The following is a 24,091-nucleotide window of genomic DNA, read 5'->3' on the forward strand; positions in this document are numbered from 1 at the left end:
TGCTGTGTTGTTTTATGACAGACTGATTTTGACCTCGAGCAAATTCAAGGGTAATAAAGTTGAGACCTCACAATCTACCTCATTATGGCCTTGCACTTCCTCTATAATTGTAACACTTTATTCGGCATTCTATTATTGTTTGTTCTTGTATTACTTCTTGCATTCTTCTCGCAAATTGCTCTGTGGGTGGTTTTTCACTGTGCCTCAATACATGTGACAAACCAATTTACCAGATCATCTGAAATCCCATTGTGTAGTGGCATAGATTTAAGATTAGCCTGACAGCTCCTGCTCTCAATTCTTGCCTTCTGATTGACATAGAAGTTTATTTTCTGTTGTAGTATGTTACAAAGATGATTTTTTTTTACAGAAAGTGGACACGCAAAATTTCGAAGACCAGACCTCCCCTGGCCATGACACTTTATTGATCTACAATTATGAAGGAGATGGTTCTCTAGCTGGATCGATCGACAGCTGCAACTTCATCGAGGGTGGATTTGAAACTGGAGATTCTTACTTGGACAACCTGGACCTGAAATTCAAGACACTGGCTGATATCTGCACAGGTAAATTGGAGAGCCAGGAAACAACTGTGTCTGTTGATGCTTCAGTTCATCAAGGAATTGTGAAGGAACGGTCTGTCTCCTCCAGTTCAATGGGATTGCAAGCAATGAATGTAATTCCTGACTCGACTCTAATGAGGAAGAATTATGTTGTGACAACCACAATAAATCCTGTGGTAGACATGGTGCCTCTCGCTGCCAATCAAGCTTTTGACCACCAAAATATTGTAGTGACTAATCAAGTTAATACTGTCCCAAGGAGGATTAGCTTCATAGAGAATCCTAACATTGCCCACCAAAACATTGTCATGACTAAGATGGTGAATGGTGGAGCTGAAGTGATTCCAGATATGATCATTGACCCTTCCATTGCCCACCAAAATGTTATAGTAACTGAGCAGTTCAGCAACAGAGGGAACCCAGCAATGATTTTCAACCCATCTGTCACTCACCATAATGCTGTAGTGACCAACGTTGTTGAAGGTGGCGCAGGAGGCATGCAAGGAATGATCACCCAGCCACACGCAGTCGAGAAGAATGTAATGGTGACCAAGTCTATTCATAAAGGAGACTCCCAGAAGACATTCTCTGATTCATCGTTGGACCACATCCCCACCATCCACAAAAACGTCACACTTAAAAAGTCGGCTAAGTCTGGCATGGGAGAGATGCAGAGCGGTACTCTTCCCGATGAAGCAATGGTCCAGAAAACCAGGGTGTCCCGCAGATCCGTTACCTCCTCTGACAATAACGTCCACATGTCAGTGACGAAGGTAACAAAAGTTGCGCAGGTAATGCAATAATAGGCAATTCTCCATATCCAGGTGATGAGTTTCAAAACACAGAGAAAGTTCTGGGATTTAAAAATATCCGGATGTGGCTGTTGACACACAATTCTAACAACAGCTATACTATTTTCCAAAGGTGAAATTAAAAAGCTTCAAAATGGAAGCTCAAACAATATATTTGGATTAACACATTTTGTATCTACACAAACTATTAGCCTGTGGATCATCTTCTTCAGAAGCTGGACAAGGTGTTGGATGTGCAAAAAAAAAGACCAATAATGTCTGAATTGTTGGAACAGTTTAAAAGTGAGAAATTTTCCTTGAAGATTAAAAAGATCATGAATATGGATGGGCTGTGCAACTCTACAATCCTATGACTACAATTGCATTTCACTGGAGGCTTTAAAACATTATGTAACTGCTTGCTTTCTAGGTTTGCTTCTGCATAATATGAACCACTTCAATTCTAAAAGAGAAATTTTAGTTCTCTTATGTGATTGTGTTGATATTCACAAAAGCAAGAGTATAAATACCTGAGTGAACTTTTAACTAGTTTGTGCCATGAAGAGAAAACTGTCTTGTGTATATTTGTAAAAAAAAAATTAGGTTTCAACAAAATTGTGTTTCTTCCAAATTAAATGAAGCATTCCAGAGTTACTTTTTAATTAAGTCAGCCCTAGTTACGTCTAAAATTGTCAGTTTCTGAAGGAGAACTGTATCCATTTTTCATGGATTGAAAATTCAGGGATTCAAGGAAATGGTTAATGCCTGTTTCCCAGGTTCAAAGGAAGAAACACAGGAGTCTGGTTAATTTGGACTTTCACTCAAGAGCTAAGACCCAAATGATGGGCCAAAGTGTGTAGTGTATCACCATTTAATTTTGTGATAAGCAATTTCAAAAGAGAAGTCTTTGTTTTAAAAAAAAATGAGTTAAAGAGTGTGACCGAGTTCTGGAATTCACTGCTTTAAAGGATCGTGGAGACAGAAATGTCATGTGGGATAAGCACTGAAAATGTTTTAAACTGAACCTTTGAAAGTGGTGTAAGTACAGTAATGTTATTTAAATCAGCAGTGAGATATTCCCATATTGAATGTAAGCTACTACTGAATCACTTAAATTGATAGTGATGGAGATTTAATAAATCCTCAGATCAAATACTATTAAACAGTGTAAATATTTACAGCAACAAAATGTATTAACAATAGAAGAATGTGCAAATACGCATCTGTTTTATCTGCTTTGTATGAAACTGATTTTCAACAGACAATTGCATGTGGGGAAGGACAATAAGGCTATTCTGCGGTTAATAGATACAAATCATACTCACAGCAGCAGTTTTTAATCTATATAAAATGCCAAAGGCTATAGAGACAGAAATGTGGTGGAAATACAGTGTGAGACTAAAGATTCACCATCAGAGCTGGGAAAAATTAGAAATAGAATTTCTGAGGTGGGGGGAATGGAGAGAACAAAGGGTTCTGATAGGATGACACTCAAGAGAATGGTGATGAACGGTGGTAGCACTGACTTGTCTGCACTAGGTGTAAATAAAGGGAAATGATTGAGAGAGAAAACCAGGACATTTTTTTTTCTACAAATACATTTCCAAGACTCCATGAACTTTTGGTTGTTTGCCATTCAGGTTCCTTGTTGTGATGGCTCCAATGTGCCATATTGTTTAATAAGAGAGGTTTCATTAGTACAGACCTGTTCTAACAGACCATTTAGTTTAGACCCAAACAGTTGCATTTTTTGATATAACTGCCTAATTCATAAAAATGATTCCAAGATTGAATGGCTTGTCATATGAAGAGCATTTGATGGCTCTGGGCTTGTATCCACTGGAATTTAGAAATGTGAGGGGTGACCTCATTGAAATCTATTGACTGGTGAAAGGTCTTGATAGAGTGGATGTGGAGGGGATGTTTCCACCTGGTAAGAGGGTCTAAGACCAGAGGACACAGCCTCAGGATGGAGAGGCATCCTTTTAGGACGGAGATAAGAAGGAATTTATTTAGCCAGAGAGTGGTGAATCTGTGGAATTCTTTGCCCTAGGCAGCTGTGGAGGCCAAGTCTTCATGTACATTTAAGGCAGAGGTTGATAGGATTTTGATTGGTCATGGCATGAAGGGATATTGGGGTAAGGCAGGAGATACTGACTGAGAGGAAAATTGGATCTGTCATGACTCTGGGCCAAATGGCCTAAATCTACTCTCATATCTTGTGGTCTTATGGTGATCCTTCAAAATATTTTGAAGAATGTATGTATAATCTACAGATAAAAATAAAGTTATCAAAACTGTTGCTGAATTAAGAGAATTATTTTGTTGTATTTCAGTATTGAACATCTAGCATTGACTGAAAAGGTTGTAATTTCAGTTTCAAATGCTCACCTGGCCTCCATTCTGCACTAAACTACTTCCAACACTAAATCTCTTCACTTCAATCATCCTTGCCTTCCTCTCTCCATTACTCGCCCTTCCCTCTTTTTCCCTCTTGCGCCCTTTCATCCTGTCCCCCTCCCATCACCTGTCTCTCTGAAATCATAACTAGTACTTTGCTCACCATACTACAAACCTTCCCCATCCTCTCCCTTCCCCACCCTCTCACCTCCTCTTTCACCCCTTTCCCTGTCCCCCACCCACATTCTTCTCCCTCCTGCCATCTCCACTTCATCTTTCCTCCTCCCCTCCTTCCCCAATCCTCAGTTCACTTCCTTCCAATTCCACCCCACAACAAATCCCTGTTCCAGACACACACCCTCACTCCATCCAGCCCTCAACCCGTCCCCTCCCTCCCACCAACAAAAGCCCTTCTCTCCCTATTCTGCTGTCAAATTCTCCTCTTCATTACTAATGTATCTCTCATCTCACTTAACTCTCCTCCTCACTTGCCACCACTCTCCCCTTCGCCTCCCTTTTTGCCAGTTCCTCCACCCTCCTCTTTCCCCCACATCTTCCTCCTCCCACATCCCCCTTCACTGGCCATCTTAACTTTCCTCAACCCCACCCTCTTCCATTGTCTCTCCTCCTCCCTGTCTCCTTTCTGTATCCTCTGCAAATACATGGCTCCTCCATAGAGAGAGTTAAGTGCACCAAGTTCCTGGGAGTTCACATCACCCATGACCTGCCTTGGTGCTTATAACCAACTCCCTGAACGAGAAGGCACAGCAGTGCCTCCACTGCCCAAGAAGATTGAGGCAAGTAGGTCTCCCCCATCTTAACTGCATTGCACCATTGAAAATGTCCTGACAAGTTGCATCCCCATCTGGTATGGGAGCAGTTGAGCATTGAACCAGAAGTCTCTACAAGGGATTGTGAGAATAGCTGAGAGGATCACGGCTCTCCCTACCATCCATCAGACATTTCTCAGGAGCTGCCTACATTGGGGCTCTTCTGATGAGTGGGATCGTTATTTAATACTCTTGGACTTTCTACCATCAGGCAGAAGATTACATGCATAAAAACAAAAATGGTCAGGATGGGAAACAGTTTCTTCCCCCAGGGCGTGGGGCTTCTGAACTTCCTACCGCATTGTATTCGAAGTGTCACTGGCTAATCTGATCCGTACCTTCCATATTTAAAATGAATGTCGTCGTCAGGTCACATCTGGAATTTCCAGTTGGCGGACGATTTCCCTCCATGCCGCTCTGACACATTGGGAAATCTTGTGTGTGGCAAGTTACAGCAGAGATTTGCCTTTGCCTTTTGCCAGGTGAGTTTTTTTAAGAGATCACCAGCTCTTAACCCAGCACGGATGGAGAGCGTGCAAGGGAGCTGGCCGGATTCGAACTCTGACCTCTCGATCCAAAGTCCAGCGCTGATGACACTACACCACCAGCCAGGCAAAATGAATGTACTTATTTATGTGTGAGTCATCTGTAGATTTCATCCTTGCCTTCATAAGTTATTGTGTGTTCTATGTACTATGCTTCACACCCTGGTTCAAAGAAAATTTGTCTCCTTTCTATACACATTATATGGTTATGTTATATACATGCATACAGTTAAATAACAATTAACCACTTAATCCCTTCCTCCTACTCCCCTCACTCGTCCCTTTCCCCACCTTCTCCATCTCTACTCTCCCATACTACCCCTCAACCCTTCCCACCCCCTACAACAACTACCCCCTCTCCCGCGGTACAGAGTTCCTCCAGTACCAGGTGAGGATTAGCCTCCCCCAACTCTGCACCTTCCTTGACTAAGTTTCACCTTCACCCTTCCCTTCCCCTTATTCTCCCACCCCAACTCCCTTCATTCATCCCCCCGTGTCCCAACCTCTCCCCTACCTGAACCCCTCCCGCACCCCCACCCTATGCTTCTCCTTTTCCATCTACCCCTCTTCCCGATTCCTCGAGCCTCCTTCCTCGAACGTCACTCTCCTGCCCTCCTCCACCCATTCATCTCCGCCTCTGTTTCCCTGCCTCTCCCCAATCCTCTTGCGCCACCACCTTGCGTCTCTGCCGGTCTGACTCACGGGGCGGAGCCGTCGCCCAGGTACGGCCTGTCCTGTATGTACTTGCGCACAGTTAGGGCAAGTTAGGGCTGTGGACACCAACACCGGGCTGGGACAATGCACAGGCGACCCTGCTGGAGACGAGCAGTTCTTATCAATTTACTACTTTTACTGGTGAGTACAGACTTATCCAAAAGTTTGTGAAGTGTCCTTTGGTGTGAAATTAGAGCTTGTGGTTAAACCTGTGTTTTAATCTGTGGCATCTATACTGAATTCCGGCAGCTCCCTCTTTCCCACAACTTCCTTCTCTACATCTCCCAGTTTGTGAATTGATCTTTTACTTTTATGGCGATTAGATTATGCTGCTTGTAGTTTTTTTCCTAAAGTTTCTGGGGTTGTTTTAACAGTCAAATAACTTTCTAATGGAAAGTTATATTTTGGACACGCAGCCTGCATCTGACTACTGCAACAGACGAAACGTTTTCTAGGGTGAAACCGGTGGTTTCCAAGGCTGTCTCACCCGGATGAGAGGTCAATAAAGGTTGGACTGTGATTATTGGGATCATGGTACACTTTTTTTAAAATGGGGAGCTGTCAGGATTGGAGGGTTTCCAGAATATCAGAATGGGGCGAGGAGGAGACATGACCGCAGACGATTTGAAGCAAAGGTTGTTAGAAGTCGAGGGTTTTGTCGTTGGCATTAGTCAGTACGGGGTGGGGGATGGGACTTGAGGCCGTCACTGGGTTCAGATCACTTTTCAGCTGTGGTAGCTATAGGTATATTATTGTCAAATATACCTAGAAAATCTTGTGTCGCACACTGTGTATACAGATCAATTAATAATAGTGTCTTGAGGTAAAATAAGATAAAACAATAACAATGCAGAATAAAGTGAAAAAGCTGCCAAGAGTGCAGCACAGTATCAAGTCAGATAGCTGTCACAGCACCAGAGACTCGATTCCACCACTGGCTGTAAGGGGTTTATATATTCTTCCCATGACAATGTGAGTTTCCTTCATGTGCTCCTGTTTCTTCACAATTCCAAAGGTGTATGGGTTTGTAGTTCAGTTGGTCACATCTTACAACCAGCCTCCCTTTCAATGACATAACGACAGGGATTTGCTTCCAGATGAGCTCAATGTCCTTTATGCTCACTTCGACCAACAAAACGTGGAGGGATCGTCACAAACTCCCACGGCTGCTGACGATCCTGTGTTTTCAGTCCCTGAGGCTGATGTACGAGCAGCTTTCAGGAGAGTGAATTCACAAAAAGCATTTGGCCAAGACTGGGTATCTGGTAAAACAATAATAGAATGCAGAATAAAGATGTTACAGTTACAGAGAAAGTGCAGAGCATAAAGACCATAAGGTACAATGTCATAACTGGACGAACTGTGAAGTCAAGAGTCTGTACAGAAGAACTGTTCACAGTGGGATAGAAGCTGTCCTTGAGCTTGGTGGTCCATACGTTCAGGCGCCTGCCTCTTCTGCCTGATTGGAGATGAGTAAGAAAGGATGTCCAGGGTGTGTGGTCTTTGATTCTGCTGACTGCTTTACTGCAGCAGAGAGAAGGAAGGGTACAGAGTCTGTGGAAAGAAGGCAGGCTTCTGTGATGCCATTCCAGGTCATTACGCATCGACTTAAAAATAGGTGAAATTCAAAGGGATCCTGATGCCAAATTGACGTACACAAATTATGAAGGATACGGGCAGGGAAGATGGTAGCAAACTTTCCCTGAGCAGAAATATAAAATCTAGAAAGCACAGGTTTAGAGAAAGGGGTTAGAGGCCCAGAGGTGAAATGAAGAAAAATTTTACCCAGCTGGTAGTTGAAATCTGGATGATCTGCAGAATCCAACTCTACCTCAGTCAGGACACCATGAGCCATCTTTTTCATGGCAGTGGACTGGGTTCTGATTGTATGTCTTTCAGTACTGCCCTTTTTTTATCTTCACTATCTGGTATAATTTGTGTTCTGTGTGTTGTCTGTGCTTTGATGTTGCTGCTGGCAAATTTGTTATTGTACCTGTACTTTGCCATATTTATGTAAATGACAAAAAGTTTAACTTGGCATAAATGCCCTGTCTGATGCAGTTATGGAGATAGGTACTCTCATAACATTCACAGAGACAAGCAAATGGAACATAGAACAGGCACTTTGGCCCGTGATGCTCCAATTTTTAATCCTATTCCCTGATTAATCTAAGCCTTCCCTCTTGCATAGCCCACTAATTTTCTTTTATTCATGTCCCTAAGAGTCCCTTAAATCTTCGCAATGTATCCACCACTACAAAACCCTGGCAGTGTGTTCCATGCACACACCAGTCTGTGCTTTTTTTAAAAAAAAAACTACCTCCCAAGTCTTCCCCACATCTCCCCCCCCCCCCCATTCACCTTAAAATTATGCCCTCGTGTTTTAACCATTTCCACCCGGGGGAGGGGTGGGGGGGGGGGGGGAGAAAGGTGCTGGCTGTCCACTCTACCAATGTGGCTTGTTATCTTATACACCTCTATCAAGTCACCTCTCCTCCTTCATTCTGAAAGTTCCTCATAAGCCATGCTCTCTAATCTGAGCAGTTTCCTGGTAAATCTTCTCTGCACCCTCACTAAAGCTTCCACATCTTCCTACAAAGAGGCAAATAGATCTGAATACATTATTCCAAGTTTGGTCTAGCCAGAGTTTTATACAAGTGCAACATTACCTTACAGTGCCAGCTATTGAACTCAGTACCCTGACTAATAAAAGCCTTTCAAGACACCATACACCTTCTTAACCACCCTGTCAACTTGCTAGCAAATTTGAGGGAAGCTATGAACGTGGACCCCAAGATGTCTCTCTTCCTTCACACTGCTAAGAATCCTGCCATTACTCCACCTTCAAGCTTAACTTCCAAAGTGTATCACTTCACCATTTTCCCAATTTCCTAAATGAAACTAGCCCACTTGTAGGAAGAGTGCGTGAATTTGAGAGTTTTTACATCTGTGTTAGCTGCCAAATACCTGCATATGTTCACCAACTTGGCAACATTTTTCTTTCGCTGTAGGTATGGGAGTTGGCTGATAAACTATCGTCTCTGTTCTTCTACTCTGCTGACTTGCTGCTTTTCTTTGTGTAGCTATCAGGTAGCACCATTATGCTGGTTTGCTCCCGCCCTCAGTGCACTTACATGTACAATACCATCAGAAAGGTACCTGACATACCTGTGTCACCTATATTGGAGTGATTATTACATCATGGAGCATGTTCTGACAGCTTTGACTTTTGATAGCTGACGCAAGGGACTAAATACAAATCACCATTCAGAGATGAGATCATTCAGCCCCTCTATTCTGATCTGCCATTTTCAAACCTCAGATCAACTTTACATAGAATAGTACAGCACAGGAACTTGGCCTTTTGCTAATAATGTATGGGCAAATGTACGGACTTGGTGGTCCAAATGGTCTAATTCTGCTCCTATATCTTATGGTTTTGAATGCAATGCTAAATTAAACTAATTTTTTTCTCTACTTGTATATGATGCATTTCATCCCTTTCCCTGCATTTTCAAGAGTCTAACATTATCTTAAACACCACTACTGTTCTGCTTCTAGTATTGCCCGTTCCAGTCACCCAGGTGTGTGTGTGTGTGTGTGTGTTTAAAAAAAAAAAAAAAAGCTTTTCCCTCAATTTCCCCTCTCACCTTAACTGCATGTCTTCTTGCCTTAAATACTTTCTACTCTGGGTGTGGGGAGGAAGAAAAGAGATTCTGACTGCAAGATGGAGCTTTTTTCTACCCTATTAATGCCTCTCATGATTTTATAAACTTCTATTGGGTCACCCCTCGGCCTCAATCCAATCTGTTATTTTAGCTCATTCTATCTAATCCAGGCAGCATCTTGGTAAGAGAGCACAGAAACTGAGTGGGAAGTTAAGAGGATTGGGAATCTTTTTAAAAACACAGAAGGCAACTAAAAAAAAATCATAAAGAAGGAAAAGGTGGAATACAAAGGTAAGCTAGCCAATAATATTAAAGAGGATACCAAAAGTTTCTAAAGGTATATAAAGTGTAAAAGAGAAGATAATGGACACTGAAAGACATTGCTGAAGAGATAGTAATAGGGGACCAGGAAGTGTCAGACAAACTAAATAAGTATTTTGCATCAGTCTTCACTGTGGAAGACACCAGAAGTGTGGCAGAAGTTCAAGAATAGCAGAGGGCAGGTGTATGAAGTTGTCATTACATGGCAGAGGGTTCTTGGGAAACTGAAAGGTCTGAGGGTAAATAGGTCAGATAGTATACACCCCAGGGTTCTAAAAGAAGCAGCTGAAAAGTTGTGGAGGCATCAGTAATGATCTTTCAAAAATCACTGGATTCTGGCATGGTTCTGGAGGACTGGAAAATTTAAACGCACTTCATTCCTTAAGAAGGGAGAGAGACATGAGAAAGGAAATTATAGGCCAGTTCTCACTGGTTGGGATGATATTGGAGACAATTATTAAGGATTGGTTCTGGGGTACTTGGAAGCATATGATAAAATAGGCCAAAGTCAGCATGGTTTCCTTAAGGGAAAATCTTGCCTGACAAATCTGTTGGAATTCTTTGAGAAAATAACAAACAGGATAGACAAAGGAGAATCTGTGGATGTTGTGCGCTTGGATTTTCAGAAGGCATTTGACAAGGTGTCATACATGAGGCTGGTTAACAACTACAGAGTCAATGGTATTAAAGGAAAAATACTAGCATGGACAGAGCATTGGCTGGTTGGCAGGAGGCAAAGAGTAGGAATAAAGGAACCCTTTCCTGTTTGTCTGCTGGTGACTAGTGGTGTTCCACATGGAGTGTGTGTTGAGACTGCTTTTTACGTTCTATGTCATTGATTTGGGTAATAGAATTGATGGCTTTGTGGCCAAGTTTGCAGACAATATGAAGATAAATGGAGGGGCAGATAGTTTTGAGGAAGTAGAGAGGCTACAGAAGGATTTAAATTAGGGGAATGGGCAAAGAAATGGCAGATGGAATACAGTGTAGGTAAGTGTTTGGTCATGCACTTCGGTAGAAGAAATAAAAGGTTAGACTATTTTCTAAATGGAGAGAAAATTTAAAATTCCAATGCGCAAAGGGACTTGGGAGTCCTCATGTAGAATTCCCTGAATGCTAATTTACAGGTTGAATCAGGTGGTGGTGAAGGCAAAGGCATGTTGGTATTCAATTCAAGAGGACCAGAATATAAAAGCAAGGATGTAATGTTGAGGCTTTATAAAACACTGGTGAGACCTCACTTGGAGCACTGCAAGCAGTTTTGGAGCCCTTATAAGTACGGATGTGCTGACATTGGAGAGGTTAAGAGGATGCTCACAAAAACGATTCTATGATGAAAGGCTTATCATATGAGGAGTTTTTGATAGCCCTGGGCCTGTACTCTGGAATTCTGAAGGATGAGGGAGGATCTCATTGGAACCCATCAGATGTTGAAAGGCCTTGATAGAGTGGATGTGGAGAGGATGTTTCCTATGTGGGGAGAGTAAGTCAAGAAGACACAGACTTAGAATGAATAGTGGAATGCCCATTTAGAATGGAGATGCAGAAGAATTTCTTTAGCCAGAGACTGGTGAATTTATGGAATCTGTTGCCACAGGCAGCTTTGGAAGCCAAGTAATTTGGTATCTTTAAGGCAGAATGGATAGATTCTTGATTAGTCAGGACATGAAGGCATACAAGGGAAAAGGACAGAGATTGGAGCTGAGAGGGAAAATGTATTAACTTTGATGAAATGGCAGAACAAACTCGATGGGCCAAATGGCATAATTCTGCTCCTATATCTTCTGGTGATTACCCTATCTATAACACTCATGATCTTATCCTCCTCCAAAGGGTCATCCTTCATTCTCCAAGGAATAAAACTCCTTAACCTGACAAACCCATCCCTGTAACCAAGATGCTCATGTGGCTTATATGCCTTTAGAACTTTCCTACCAATGTGCTTGTCCAAGTGTTTTTAAAATATTTTTATTGAACTTGACCTCACTCTTTTCTGCATTGAATGCCATTTGCCATTCAGTGTTGTGAATCTGTGACTTGTGGAGCATCTTCAGTGATTTGTTTGTATGTGAAGGTATATCCTTGTTATCAAGCACTATCATTGTTTAAAAAAAATCTGGAAATTGCATTGCTTCAACAATGTTTTAAGTCTGCCCTCATAACCATTTTTCCTCTGTTGTTTGGCTGTTAGCTCTTGGAAACATTCAATGGCCACTTTATTCAGTACAGGAGGTATATATCCTCCACCTTCTGAATTGCTCCCAGAAATTCCAGCCATTGCTGCTCTGCTGTCATCCATGTCAATGTTCCTTTCCAATCAATTTTGGCCAGCTCCTCTCTCATGCCTCTGTAATTCCCTGTACACCACTACCCCTTACATCTTGCACGTAGTCTTTTTTCCCAGGGTTGGGGAATCAAGTTTAAGAGGGCAAAGTTTTGAACTGAGAGAGGAATGATTTAAAAGGGACATGAATGGGCAACTTCAAGCAATCGAAGGAAGTATTTGAGGTGTGTACAACAATATTTTAAGAACATTGGACAAGGCAGAGCTTTAAGTTGACAGTGGAAACTTCAGATGAGATATACCTAGAAATACAGAGTGGTAGGTGCCTGGAACACCCTTCTAGGGGAGGTGTAATGAACATATATGATGGCAACATTTAAATGGCATTTATTCAGACACACAGATGGACAAGGAATGGAATGATATGGACCATGTGCAGGTAGATGTGCTGCTTAAAATAGACCTGAGGGGCATCTTCACACAGCAGCTGGTGAGTGTATGGAGTTACCTGAGGAAGTGCTTGAGGCAAGTAAATTAATAATATTTGAAAGGCACTCGGACAAGAATGTGGACAGGAAAGATTTGGGGAGATCTGGGCCAAATCCTGACAAATAGGACTATCTTGTATATGCATCTTGGGCAGATGGGCCTATTTCTATGTTGTATGACTTTCTGGGACTTCTAATGCCTATCAGCTCCCTTGTGCATCCAACTGCATTAGCCAATTTGGCTACCAATCAGCAAGCCATGGGAGGAAACCAGAGCACCAAGAAGAAATCTGTACTGTGAATTGGAATCCCGTTTATTATCACTGTCATGTTGTGAGATGTGGTGTTTTGTGGCAGCAGTACTGTGCAAGATATAAACATAAACTTGTAAATTTTAATCACAAGTAAATAGTGCAAAAGAGGAATGGCAAAGCAATGTTCATGGGTCATTCAGAAATTCGATGGTGGAGGGGAAAAAGCTGTTCCTGAGTAATCGAGTGTGAGTCTTCAGGCTCCCTTATGGTGGTAATGAGAAGATGGTGGAGAGAATGTGCCAAATGCAGACAGATGGTAATGGAGGTCAGTCTCAAACCAGCCTTGTGAATATCCCTCAGTTGGTGGGGCAGAATTTGTATAATGGATCTGTAGTCCAAGCCTTTGAACACAAGCCCAGACAACTTTACTAGTGCGTTATCAACCCTGGAGATGCCACACCCATCTACTGTATACAGTTCTGATCTTCCAGATTAAAAGAAAGATTTGTTTTATTGGAATCAGTACTGAACATATTCTAAGGGTGAGGGCAAATAGTCATGGAGATGGACAGCACAAAAAGAGGCCCTTCTGGCCATCACATCCATGCCGATCTTTTTGGCCATCTACAGTAGTCTCAATTCCTTCATTAAGATCCTACAGGTCTATGCCTTGCCTATTTAAGTATTAATGTAAATGGTTTCTGGTTCTACCACCTCTGGCAGGATGCACTAAGCATCGACCACTCTCTATGTAAAGGATTCCCTTTAAAACTCCCTCCTCACGTTAAACCTACCCAATTTTGTTGTTATATCTACCATGGGGAAAAGTTTCTCTTAACTCTCTCGTAGCTGAAGTGGCAAATCGTTGACATTAGAGGACAATTGATGCTCAGTGACTGATAATATTCAAGGCTTTGAATATTGGCATGCATAAACTCTGAGCAACACAGAAGATGCTGAAGGAACTCAGCAGGGCAGGCAGTATCTTTAGAGGGAAATGGATAGTCAATTTTTTTTAAATAAAGGGCCTTAACCATAAGCGTTGACTGTCCATTTCCCTCCTTGGATGCTGCCTGGCCCATTGAGTTCCTCCAGGACTTTGTGTTGCTCCAGATTTCCAGCATCTGCAGTCTCCCTTAAGTCTTCTCTCATTACTGTGGAGGGCTGTCAGTGGTTACAGTGGGACATTGATAGGATGCAAAACTGGGCCGAGAAGTGGCAGATGGACTTCAATCCAGATAAGTGTGAGGTGGTTCATTTTGGTAGGTCAAAATGATGACAGAATATAGTATTAATGGTAAGACTCTTGGCAGTGTGGAGGATCAGCAGGATCTTGGGGTCTGAGTCCATAGGACACTCAAAGCAGCTGTGCAGGTTGACTCTGTGGTTAAGAAGGCGTACGGTGTATTGGCCTTCATCAATCGTGGGATTGAGTTTAGGAGCCGAGAGGTAATGTTGCAGTTATATAGGACCCTGGTCAGACCCCACTTGGAGTACTGTGCTCAGTTCTGGTCGCCTTGCAATAGTAAGGATGTGGAAACCATAGAAAGGGTACAGAGGAGATTTACAAGGATGTTGCCTGGATTGGGGAGCATGCCTTATGAGAATAGACAATAGATGCAGAAGTAGACCATTCGGCCCTTCGAGCCTGCACCGCCATTTTGAGATCATGGCTGATCATCAACTATCAACACCCAGTTCCTGCCTTGTCCCCATATCCCTTGATTCCCCTATCCATAAGATACCTATCTAGCTCCTTCTTGAAAGCATCCAGAGAATTGGCCTCCACTACCTTCCGAGGCAGTGCATTCCAGACCCCACAACTCTCTGGGAGAAGAAGTTTTTCCTTAACTCTGTCCTAAATGACCTACCCCTTATTCTCAAACCATGCCCTCTGGTACTGGACTCTCCCAGCACCTGGAACATATTTCCTGCCTCTATCTTGTCCAATCCCTTAATAATCTTATATGTTTCAATCAGATCCCCTCTCAATCTCCTCAATTCCAGCGTGTACAAGCCCAGTCTCTCTAACCTCTCTGCGTAAGACAGTCTGGACATCCCAGGAATTAACCTCGTGAATCTACACTGCACTTCCTCTATAGCCAGGATGTCCTTCCTTAACCCTGGAGACCAAAACTGTACACAATACTCCAGGTGTGGTCTCACCAGGGCTCTGTACAAATGCAAGAGGATTTCCTTGCTCTTGTACTCAATTCCCTTTGTAATTAAGGCCAACATTCCATTAGCCTTCTTCACTGCCTGCTGCACTTGCTCATTCACCTTCAGTGACTGATGAACAAGGACTCCTAGATCTCTTTGTATTTCTCCCTTACCTAACTCTACACCGTTCAGATAATAATCTGCCTTCCTGTTCTTACTCCCAAAGTGGATAACCTCATACTTATTCACATTAAATGTCATCTGCCAAGTATCTGCCCACTCACCCAGCCTATCCAAGTCACTCTGAATTCTCCTAACATCCTCATCACATGTCACACTGCCACCCAGCTTAGTATCATCAGCAAATTTGCTGATGTTATTCTCAATGCCTTCATCCAAATCGATAACGTAAATGGTAAACAGCTGTGGTCCCAATACCAAGCCTTGTGGCACCCCACTAGTCACCACCTGCCATTCCGAGAAACACCCATTCACTGCTACCATTTGCTTTCTATCTGCCAACCAGTTTTCTATCCATGTCAATGTCTTCCCCCCCAATGCCATGAGCTTTGATTTTACCCACCAATCTCCTATGTGGGACCTTATCAAATGCCTTCTGAAAATCAAGGTACACTACATCCACTGGATCTCCCCCGTCTAACTTTCTGGTTACATCCTCGAAAAACTCCCAACAGATTAGTCAAGCATGATTTACCCTTGGTAAATCCATGCTGTCTCGGCCCAATCCTATCACTGCTATCTAGATATGCCACTATTTCATCCTTAATAATGGACTCTAGCATCTTCCCCACCACCAATGTCAGGCTGACAGGTCGATAGTTCTCTGTTTTCTCCCTCCCTCCTTTCTTAAAAAGTGGGATAACATTAGCCATTCTCCAATCCTCAGGAACTGATCTTGAATCTAAGGAACATTGGAAAATGATTACCAATGCATCCGTAATTTCCAGGGCCACCTCCTTTAGTACCCTAGGATGCAGACCATCTGGACCTGGGGATTTGTCAGCCTTCAGTCCCATCAGTCTACTCATCACCGTTTCCTTCCTAATGTCAATCTGTTTCATTTCCTCTGTTACCCTATGTCCTTGGCCCATCCATACATCTGGGAGATTGCTTGTGTCTTCCTTAGTGAAAACAGATCTAAAGTACTCATTAAATTCTTCTGCCATTTCTCTGTTTCCCACAACAATTTCACCCAATTCATTCTTCAAGGGCCCAACATTGTTCTTAACTATCTTCTTTCTCTTCACATACCTAAAAAAGCTTTTGCTATCCTTTATATTCCTGGCTAGCTTGCATTCGTACCTCATTTTTTCTCCCCGTATTGCCTTTTTAGTTAAGTTCTGTTGTTCCTTAAAAACTTCCCAATCATCTGTCCTCCCACTCACCTTAGCTCTGTCATACTTCCTTTTTTTTAATGCTATGCAATCTCTGACTTCCTTTGTCAACCACTGTGGCCCCTTTCCCCCCTTTGAATCCTTCCTTCTCTGGGGAATGAACTGATTTTGCACCTTGTGCATTATTCCCAAGAATACCTGCCATTGCTGTTCCACTGTCTTTTCTGCTAGGATATCCGTCCAGTCAACTTTGGCCAGCTCCTCCCTCATGGCTCCATAGTTTCCCCTGTTCAACTGCAACACTGACACCTCCGAGCTGCCCTTATCCTTCTCAAATTGCAGATAAAAACTTATCATATTATGGTCACTACCTCCTAATGGCTCCTTTACTGCAAGATCGCTTATCAAATCCTGTTCATTACATAACACTAAATCCAGAATAGTCTTGTCCCTGGTCGGCTCTCGTACAAGCTGTTCCAAGAATGCATCCCATAGGCACTCTACAATCTCCCTATCCTCTGGTCCAGCACCAACCTGATTCTCCCAGTTCACATGCATGTTGAAATCCCCCATAACTACTGCGACATTACCTTTGCCACATGCCAATGTTAACTCCCTATTCAACTTGCACCCAATATCCATGCTACTGTTTGGTGGCCTGTAGACAACACCCATTTGGGTCCTTTTGCCCTTACTGTTCCTCAGTTCTATCCACACAGACTCTACTTCTCCTGATCCTATGTCCCCCCTTGCAAAGGACTAAATCTCATTCCTCACCAACAGGGCCACCCCACCCCCTCTGCCCACATTTCTGTCTCTACGATAGCTACGACAGCACATATACCCTTGTACATTCATTTCCCAGGTCTGATCTCCCTGCAGCCATGTCTCCGTTATCCCAACAACATCATAGTTACCCATTCGCACCTGAGCTTCAAGCTCATCCACCTTATTTCTGACACCGTGCATTCAGATATAGAATTTTTAGCCCATTTCTCCTTTCTCTGTTTGAATCGTTGCCTATTGTGCTTAACCCAGCTCCCCGAACTCCCATCGGGCTATACGCCCCTAGAATTTTGTTGTCCTTCCTAAATTTACTTATTCTTTCAACACATTTAACTTCATGTTCCATCAGACCATCCCTCTGTACATATGTCCTCCTTATCACTTGTTCCACCTCACCTTTCTCTACTACACACTTAATAATCCGGAATTGTGTAGTCCCCACCTGTCCTTTATTCTTCCTCTCGCTATCCTCTCTCACATTCTGGATCCCCGCCCCCTGCAAATTTAGTTTAACCCCCCCTCCCCCCCAAAGAAGCACTAGCAAACTTCCCTGCAAGAATGTTAGTACCGCTCCAGTTCAGGTGTAAACCGTCCCTTCGGAACAGATCCCACCTTCCCTGGAACAAAGCCCAATTATCTACAAACCTGAAGCCCTCCCTCCTGCACCATCCTCTCAGCCACGTATTAATCTTTATAATCCTTCTGTTCCTTGCCTCACTAGCACGTGGCACAGGTAGCAATCCTGAGATTGTTACCCTGGAGGTCCTGCTCTTCAGCTTTGCACCTAACTCCCTGAACTCCCTACGCAGGACCCCCTCACTCATCCTACCCATGTCATTGGTCCCTACATGGACCACAACATCTGGATTCTCGCCCTCCTTCTCGCGAATAACCTGCACCCGATCTGAGATGTCTCGGACCCCAGCACTAGGGATGCAACATACCATCCGAGACTCCCGATCTTCCCCACAAAATCTCCTATCCCCCCCCCCCCCGACTATAGAATCCCCTATCACTACCGCTCTCTTCTCTTCCCTCCTCCCCTTCCTAGTCGAGGGTCCAACCTCAGTGCCAGAGACAGGTCCACTGCAACTTGTTCCTGGTAGGTCATCCCCACCAACAGTATCCAAAACGGTATACTTATTTTTGATGGGAATGGCCACAGGGGTGCTCTGCTCTCTCTGTCTGCCCCCCCTGCCTCTCTTGACTGTCACCCATTTGCCTACTTCCTGACTTTTCGGTGTGACTACCTCCCGATAACTCTTATCTATCTCTGCCTCTGCCTCCCGAATGATCCGTAGTTCATCCAGCTCCTGCTCCAATTCCCTAACTCGGTCTGATAGGAGCTGCAGCTGGATGCACCTATTGCAGGTGTGGTCATCAGGGACAACTGTGTTGACCCTGACCTCCCACTTACTGCATATGGAGCACACCACTGCTCTAACTGTCTCCCCCATTACCTGATCCCAGATTAGTCAGAATAAATGAAAAAAGAACCTACTGACCTTACCTTTTTACCTCAGCAAGCACGTACTCAGGCTCACTGATTTCCTCTCACCGAAGTCCTCTTGCGCCGAAGCCCGCTGAGCCAAAGCCCAGCACTCTGCTCCCACGCACTCCGCTGCCCGCTCCCGAAAGTGGGCCGCTTTTTAAAGCTGAGTGAACTTGGCCTTTTTTCCTTGGAGCAACGGAGGATGAGAGGTGACCTGATAGAGGTGTATAAGATGATGAGAGGCATTGATTTTGTGGATAGCCAGAGGCTTTTTCCCAGGGCTGAAATGACTAGCATGAGAGGGCATAGTTTTAAGGTGCTTGGAAGTAGGTACAGAGGAGATGTCAGGGGCAAGTTTTTTACGCAGAGAGTGGTGAGTGCGTGGAATGGGCTGCCAGCAACTGAGGTGGAGGTGGATACGATAGGGTCTTTTAAGAGATTCCTGAACAGGTATATGGAGCTCAGAAAAATAGAAGGCTATGGGTAACCCTGAGTAATTTCTCAGGTAAGGGTGTGTTCAGCACAACTTTGTGGGCCAAAGGGCCTGTATTGTGCTATAGGTTTTCTATGTTTCCATGTTTCTATTACAGGTATGCTATGGAGACGGACAGTGCTGCCAAAGAGGTTTTCTCAGAAGTGAAGTTGAAGCATTAGTCACGCCACATGTTAACAAGGGACAAGTGATTCTGACAGGTGAGTATCTCATGATGTCATCTTTGTCTTTCTGTGGAATTTGTGATTCTCCAGCCTCTGACAAAATGCTGATGACACAGGTCCTGATACTGTGGTTAGATTTTAAATTGCCCTTTTCTGTAATTTATCCTACTATTCTGGTGTTTATGATCTTCAGAAAAGATGAAGAAGTTCACTTAGAGTACTGTGTTCACCCTGCCACAGGACAATGTTATTAAACTGGAAAAATTAACAAGCTGGTGCCAGGACTTGCGAGGCTGAGTAATGGGAGAAGTTGTCCAGGCTTGGAATTTGCTCTTTGGGGTGTCGGGGACCCTGAGAAAATCTTGTAAAGGTGCATCAAATCACAAAGTTCCTAGATAGGGTGAATGCACTTTGTCTTTCTCCCAAGTTTAGGGGATCGAGTGCTAGAGAACATAGGTTCTAGTGGACATAGATTTAAGGCATAATTTTAAAACGGGAGAAGTTTAATAGGAACTTGAGAAGCAACATTTTTACTCAAATGTATGTAAGATGAGGTAGTTGAGGCAGATGTGATTACATTTAAATTGCAATTGAATAGGCACATAGATTTGAAAAGATTAAAAGGCTATGGGCCAAATGCTGGCAATGGAGTTGGCTTTGATGGGGCATCAATGTCTGCATGGGCCAGTTGGGCCAAAGGGTCTGTTGCCATGCTGTGTGAATTCTGCAAAGGTTTCAACTTGTAAATAAAAGTATTACCCACAGTGTCAGGGAGCCGTGTAGAAAGGGACGTGTGAAGACATGAGTAGAGCTTCAGGAAATGCTCAGTTAGTGGCAAAAGGAGAATTAATATCACAGGTTCTCCTCGGGTTACAAACATTTGATTCTTGGATACCAGCAGCATGGGTGGGGATGGATTTGCCAGCTGCTTTAGTACTGAGAGAAAAGCAATATCAATAGACAATATGTGCAGAAGTAGACCATTCAGCCCTTTGAGCCTGCACCGCCATTTTGAGATCATGGCTGATCATCTACTATCAATACCCGGTTCCTGCCTTGTCCCCATATCCCTTGATTCCCCGATCCATAAGATACCTATCTAGCTCCTTCTTGAAAGCATCCAGAGAATTGGCCTCCACTACCTTCTGAGGCAGTGCATTCCAGACCCCACAACTCTCTGGGAGAAGAAGTTTTTCCTTAACTCTGTCCTAAATGACCTACCCCTTATTCTCAAACCATGCCCTCTGGTACTGGACTCTCCCAGCATCTGGAATATATTTCCTGCCTCTATCTTGTCCAATCCCTTAATAATCTTATATGTTTCAATCAGATTCCCCTCAATCTCCTTAATTCCAGCGTGTACAAGCCCAGTCTCTCTAACCACTCTGCGTAAGACAGTCCGGACATCCCAGGAATTAACCTCGTGAATCTACGCTGCACTTCCTCTACCGCCAGGATGTCCTTCCTTAACCCTGGAGACCAAAACTGTACACAATACTCCAGGTGTGGTCTCACCAGGGCTCTGTACAAATGCAAGAGGATTTCCTTGCTCTTGTACTCAATTCCCTTTGTAATAAAGGCCATCATTCCATTAGCCTTCTTCACTGCCTGCTGCACTTGCTCATTCACCTTCAGTGACTGATGAACAAGGACTCCTAGATCTCTTTGTATTTCTCCCTTACCTAACTCTACACCATTCAGATAATAGTCTGCCTTCCTGTTCTTACTCCCAAAGTGGATAACCTCACACTTATTCACATTAAACGTCATCTGCCAAGTATCTGCCCACTCACCCAGCCTATCCAAGTCACCCTGAATTCTCCTAACATCCTCATCACTAGTCACACTGCCACCCAGCTTAGTATCATCAGCAAATTTGCTGATGTTATTCTCAATGCCTTCATCCAAATCGATAACGTAAATTGTAAACAGCTGTGGTCCCAATACCGAGCCCTGTGGCACCCCACTAGTCACCACCTGCCATTCCAAGAAACACCCATTCACTGCTACCCTTTGCTTTCTATCTGCCAACCAGTTTTCTATCCATGTCAATGTCTTCCCCCCCCCCCCCCCCAATGCCATGAACTTTGATTTTACTCACCAATCTCCTATGTGGGACCTTATCAAATGCCTTCTGAAAATCGAGGTACACTACATCCACTGGATCTCCCCCGTCTAACTTCCTGGTTACATCCTCGAAAAACTCCAACAGATTAGTCAAGCATGATTTACCCTTGGTAAATCCATGCTGGCTCGGCCCAATCCTATCACTGCTATCTAGATATGCCACTATTTCATCCTTAATAATGGACTCTAGCATCTTCCCCACCACCGATGTCAGGCTGACAGGTCGATAGTTCTCTGTTTTCTCCCTCCCTCCTTTCTTAAAAAGTGGGATAACATTAGCCATTCTCCAATCCTCAGGAACTGATCCTGAATCTAAGGAACATTGGAAAATGATTACCAATGCATCCGCAATTTCCAGGGCCACCTCCTTTAGTACCCTAGGATGCAGACCATCTGGACCTGGGGATTTGTCAGCCTTCAGTCCCATCAGTCTACTCATCACCGTTTCCTTCCTAATGTCAATCTGTTTCATTTCCTCTGTTACCCTATGTCCTTGGCCCATCCATACATCTGGGAGATTGCTTGTGTCTTCCTTAGTGAAAACAGATCTAAAGTATTCATTAAATTCTTCTGCCATTTCTCTGTTTCCCATAACAATTTCACCCAATTCATTCTTCAAGGGCCCAACAGTGTTCTTAACTATCTTCTTTCCCTTCACATACCTAAAAAAGCTTTTGCTATCTTCCTTTATATTCCTGGCTAGCTTACCTCATTTTTTCTCCCCGTATTGCCTTTTTAGTTAAGTTCTGTTGTTCCTTAAAAACTTCCCAATCATCTGTCCTCCCACTCACCTTAGCTCTGTCATACTTCCTTTTTTTTAATGCTATGCAATCTCTGACTTCCTTTGTCAACCACTGTGGCCCCTTTCCCCCCTTTGAATCCTTCCTTCTCTGGGGAATGAACTGATTTTGCACCTTGTGCATTATTCCCAAGAATACCTGCCATTGCTGTTCCACTGTCTTTTCTGCTAGGATATCCGTCCAGTCAACTTTGGCCAGCTCCTCCCTCATGGCTCCATAGTTTCCCCTGTTCAACTGCAACACTGACACCTCCGAGCTGCCCTTATCCTTCTCAAATTCCAGATAAAAACTTATCATATTATGATCACTACCTCCTAATGGCTCCTTTACTGCAAGATCGCTTATCAAATCCTGTTCATTACATAACATTAAATCCAGAATAGTCTTGTCCCTGGTCGGCTCTCGTACAAGCTGTTCCAAGAATGCATCCCGTAGGCACTCTACAAACTCCCTATCCTCTGGTCCAGCACCAACCTGATTCTCCCAGTTCACCTGCATGTTGAAATCCCCCATAACTACTGCGACATTACCTTTGCCACATGCCAATGTTAACTCCCTATTCAACTTGCACCCAATATCCATGCTAAAAGACCATTAGGGTATTTTTTCCCTTACTGTTCCTCAGTTCTATCCACACAGACTCTACTTCTCCTGATCCTATGTCCCCCCTTGCAAAGGACTGAATCTCATTCCTCACCAACAGGGCCACCCCACCCCCTCTGCCCACATTTCTGTCCCTACGATAGCACGTATACCCTTGTACATTCATTTCCCAGGTCTGATCTCCCTGCAGCCATGTCTCCGTTATCCCAACAATATCATAGTTACCCATTCGCACCTGAGCTTCAAGCTCATCCGCCTTATTTCTGACACTTCGTGCATTCAGATATAGAATTTTTAGCCCATTTCTCCTTTCTCTGTTTGAATCGCTGCCTATTGTGCTTAACCCAGCTCCCCGAACTCCCATCAGGCTATACGCCCCCCTAGAATTTTATTGTCCTTCCTAAATTTACTTATTTTTTCAACACATTTAACTTCATGTTCCGTCAGACCATCCCTGTGTACATGTGTCCTCCTTATCACTTGTTCCGCCTCACCTTTCTCTACTACACACTTAATATTCTGGAACCGTGTAGTCCCCACCTGTCCTTTATTCTTCCTCTCGCTATCCTCTCTCACATTCTGGATCCCCGCCCCCTGCAAATTTAGTTTAAACCCCACCCCCCCACCCCCCCAGGAAGCACTAGCAAACTTCCCTGCAAGAATGTTAGTACCGCTCCAGTTCAGGTGTAAACCGTCCCTTTGGAACAGATCCCACCTTCCCTGGAACAAATATCAGGATATGGGATATAGTGTTATGATTACAGAGTAAGTGCAGACAACAGGGGCAATGTAAATTGAGAGATCGGGTGCACATCTTTAGCATACAAGATATCTGTTCAAGTCTTTAACAGTGGAGTAGAAGCTGTCCTTGATCCTGGTAGTGTGTTTTCAAACATTTACATTTTCTACCTGAGGGGAGAAGAGAGAATGATGAAGGTGGGGTGGTGTCTGCTTATGTTGGCTGCTTTCCTGGAGTGTGGACGGGTAATAGATGGGAAATTGATTTATGTGTTAGACAGGCTGCATGTACAACTCCCTGCAGTATGGGGATTCCAATTTTTTTTAATTTCTGTTCTGACATGTCAGTCCTCTTGTACCAAGATGAGTCACCCTCAGAATGTAGAGGCAAAGCCTTGTATTCCATCTGGGTAGGCTCCAACCTGTTGGCATGTATATTGATTTTTCCTCTCCCCCCCCCCCCCTCCCCCCATTCCCTACTCCAGCCTTTTACCTCTTCTCACCTGCCTATTACT

The 24,091-nt window shown here is 43.7% G+C and overlaps 2 protein-coding genes across 3 annotated transcripts in view; both read left to right on the forward strand.

Annotated features, from left to right (window-relative positions):
- The window catches only part of LOC140727934 (desmoglein-2-like), a 63,010-nt gene extending 59,356 nt beyond the window's left edge, over nt 1–3,654 (forward strand). For both annotated transcript variants that reach the window (XM_073045927.1, XM_073045937.1), the window contains exon 17: nt 371–3,654. In XM_073045927.1, coding sequence (XP_072902028.1) covers nt 371–1,366 — 996 coding nt within the window. In that variant the 3' untranslated portion in view covers nt 1,367–3,654. The remainder of the gene's footprint in view (nt 1–370) is intronic.
- A 2,201-nt stretch (nt 3,655–5,855) lies between these two features.
- Nucleotides 5,856–24,091, forward strand: part of LOC140727941 (desmoglein-2-like) — a 73,157-nt gene continuing 54,921 nt past the window's right edge. The window contains exons 1-2 of the mRNA XM_073045945.1: nt 5,856–5,984; nt 19,242–19,344. Coding sequence (XP_072902046.1) covers nt 5,928–5,984; nt 19,242–19,344 — 160 coding nt within the window. The 5' untranslated portion in view covers nt 5,856–5,927. The remainder of the gene's footprint in view (nt 5,985–19,241; nt 19,345–24,091) is intronic.

Source organism: Hemitrygon akajei, chromosome 1 (genome assembly GCF_048418815.1).
Source record: "Hemitrygon akajei chromosome 1, sHemAka1.3, whole genome shotgun sequence".
Taxonomy (NCBI): Eukaryota; Metazoa; Chordata; class Chondrichthyes; order Myliobatiformes; family Dasyatidae; genus Hemitrygon; species Hemitrygon akajei.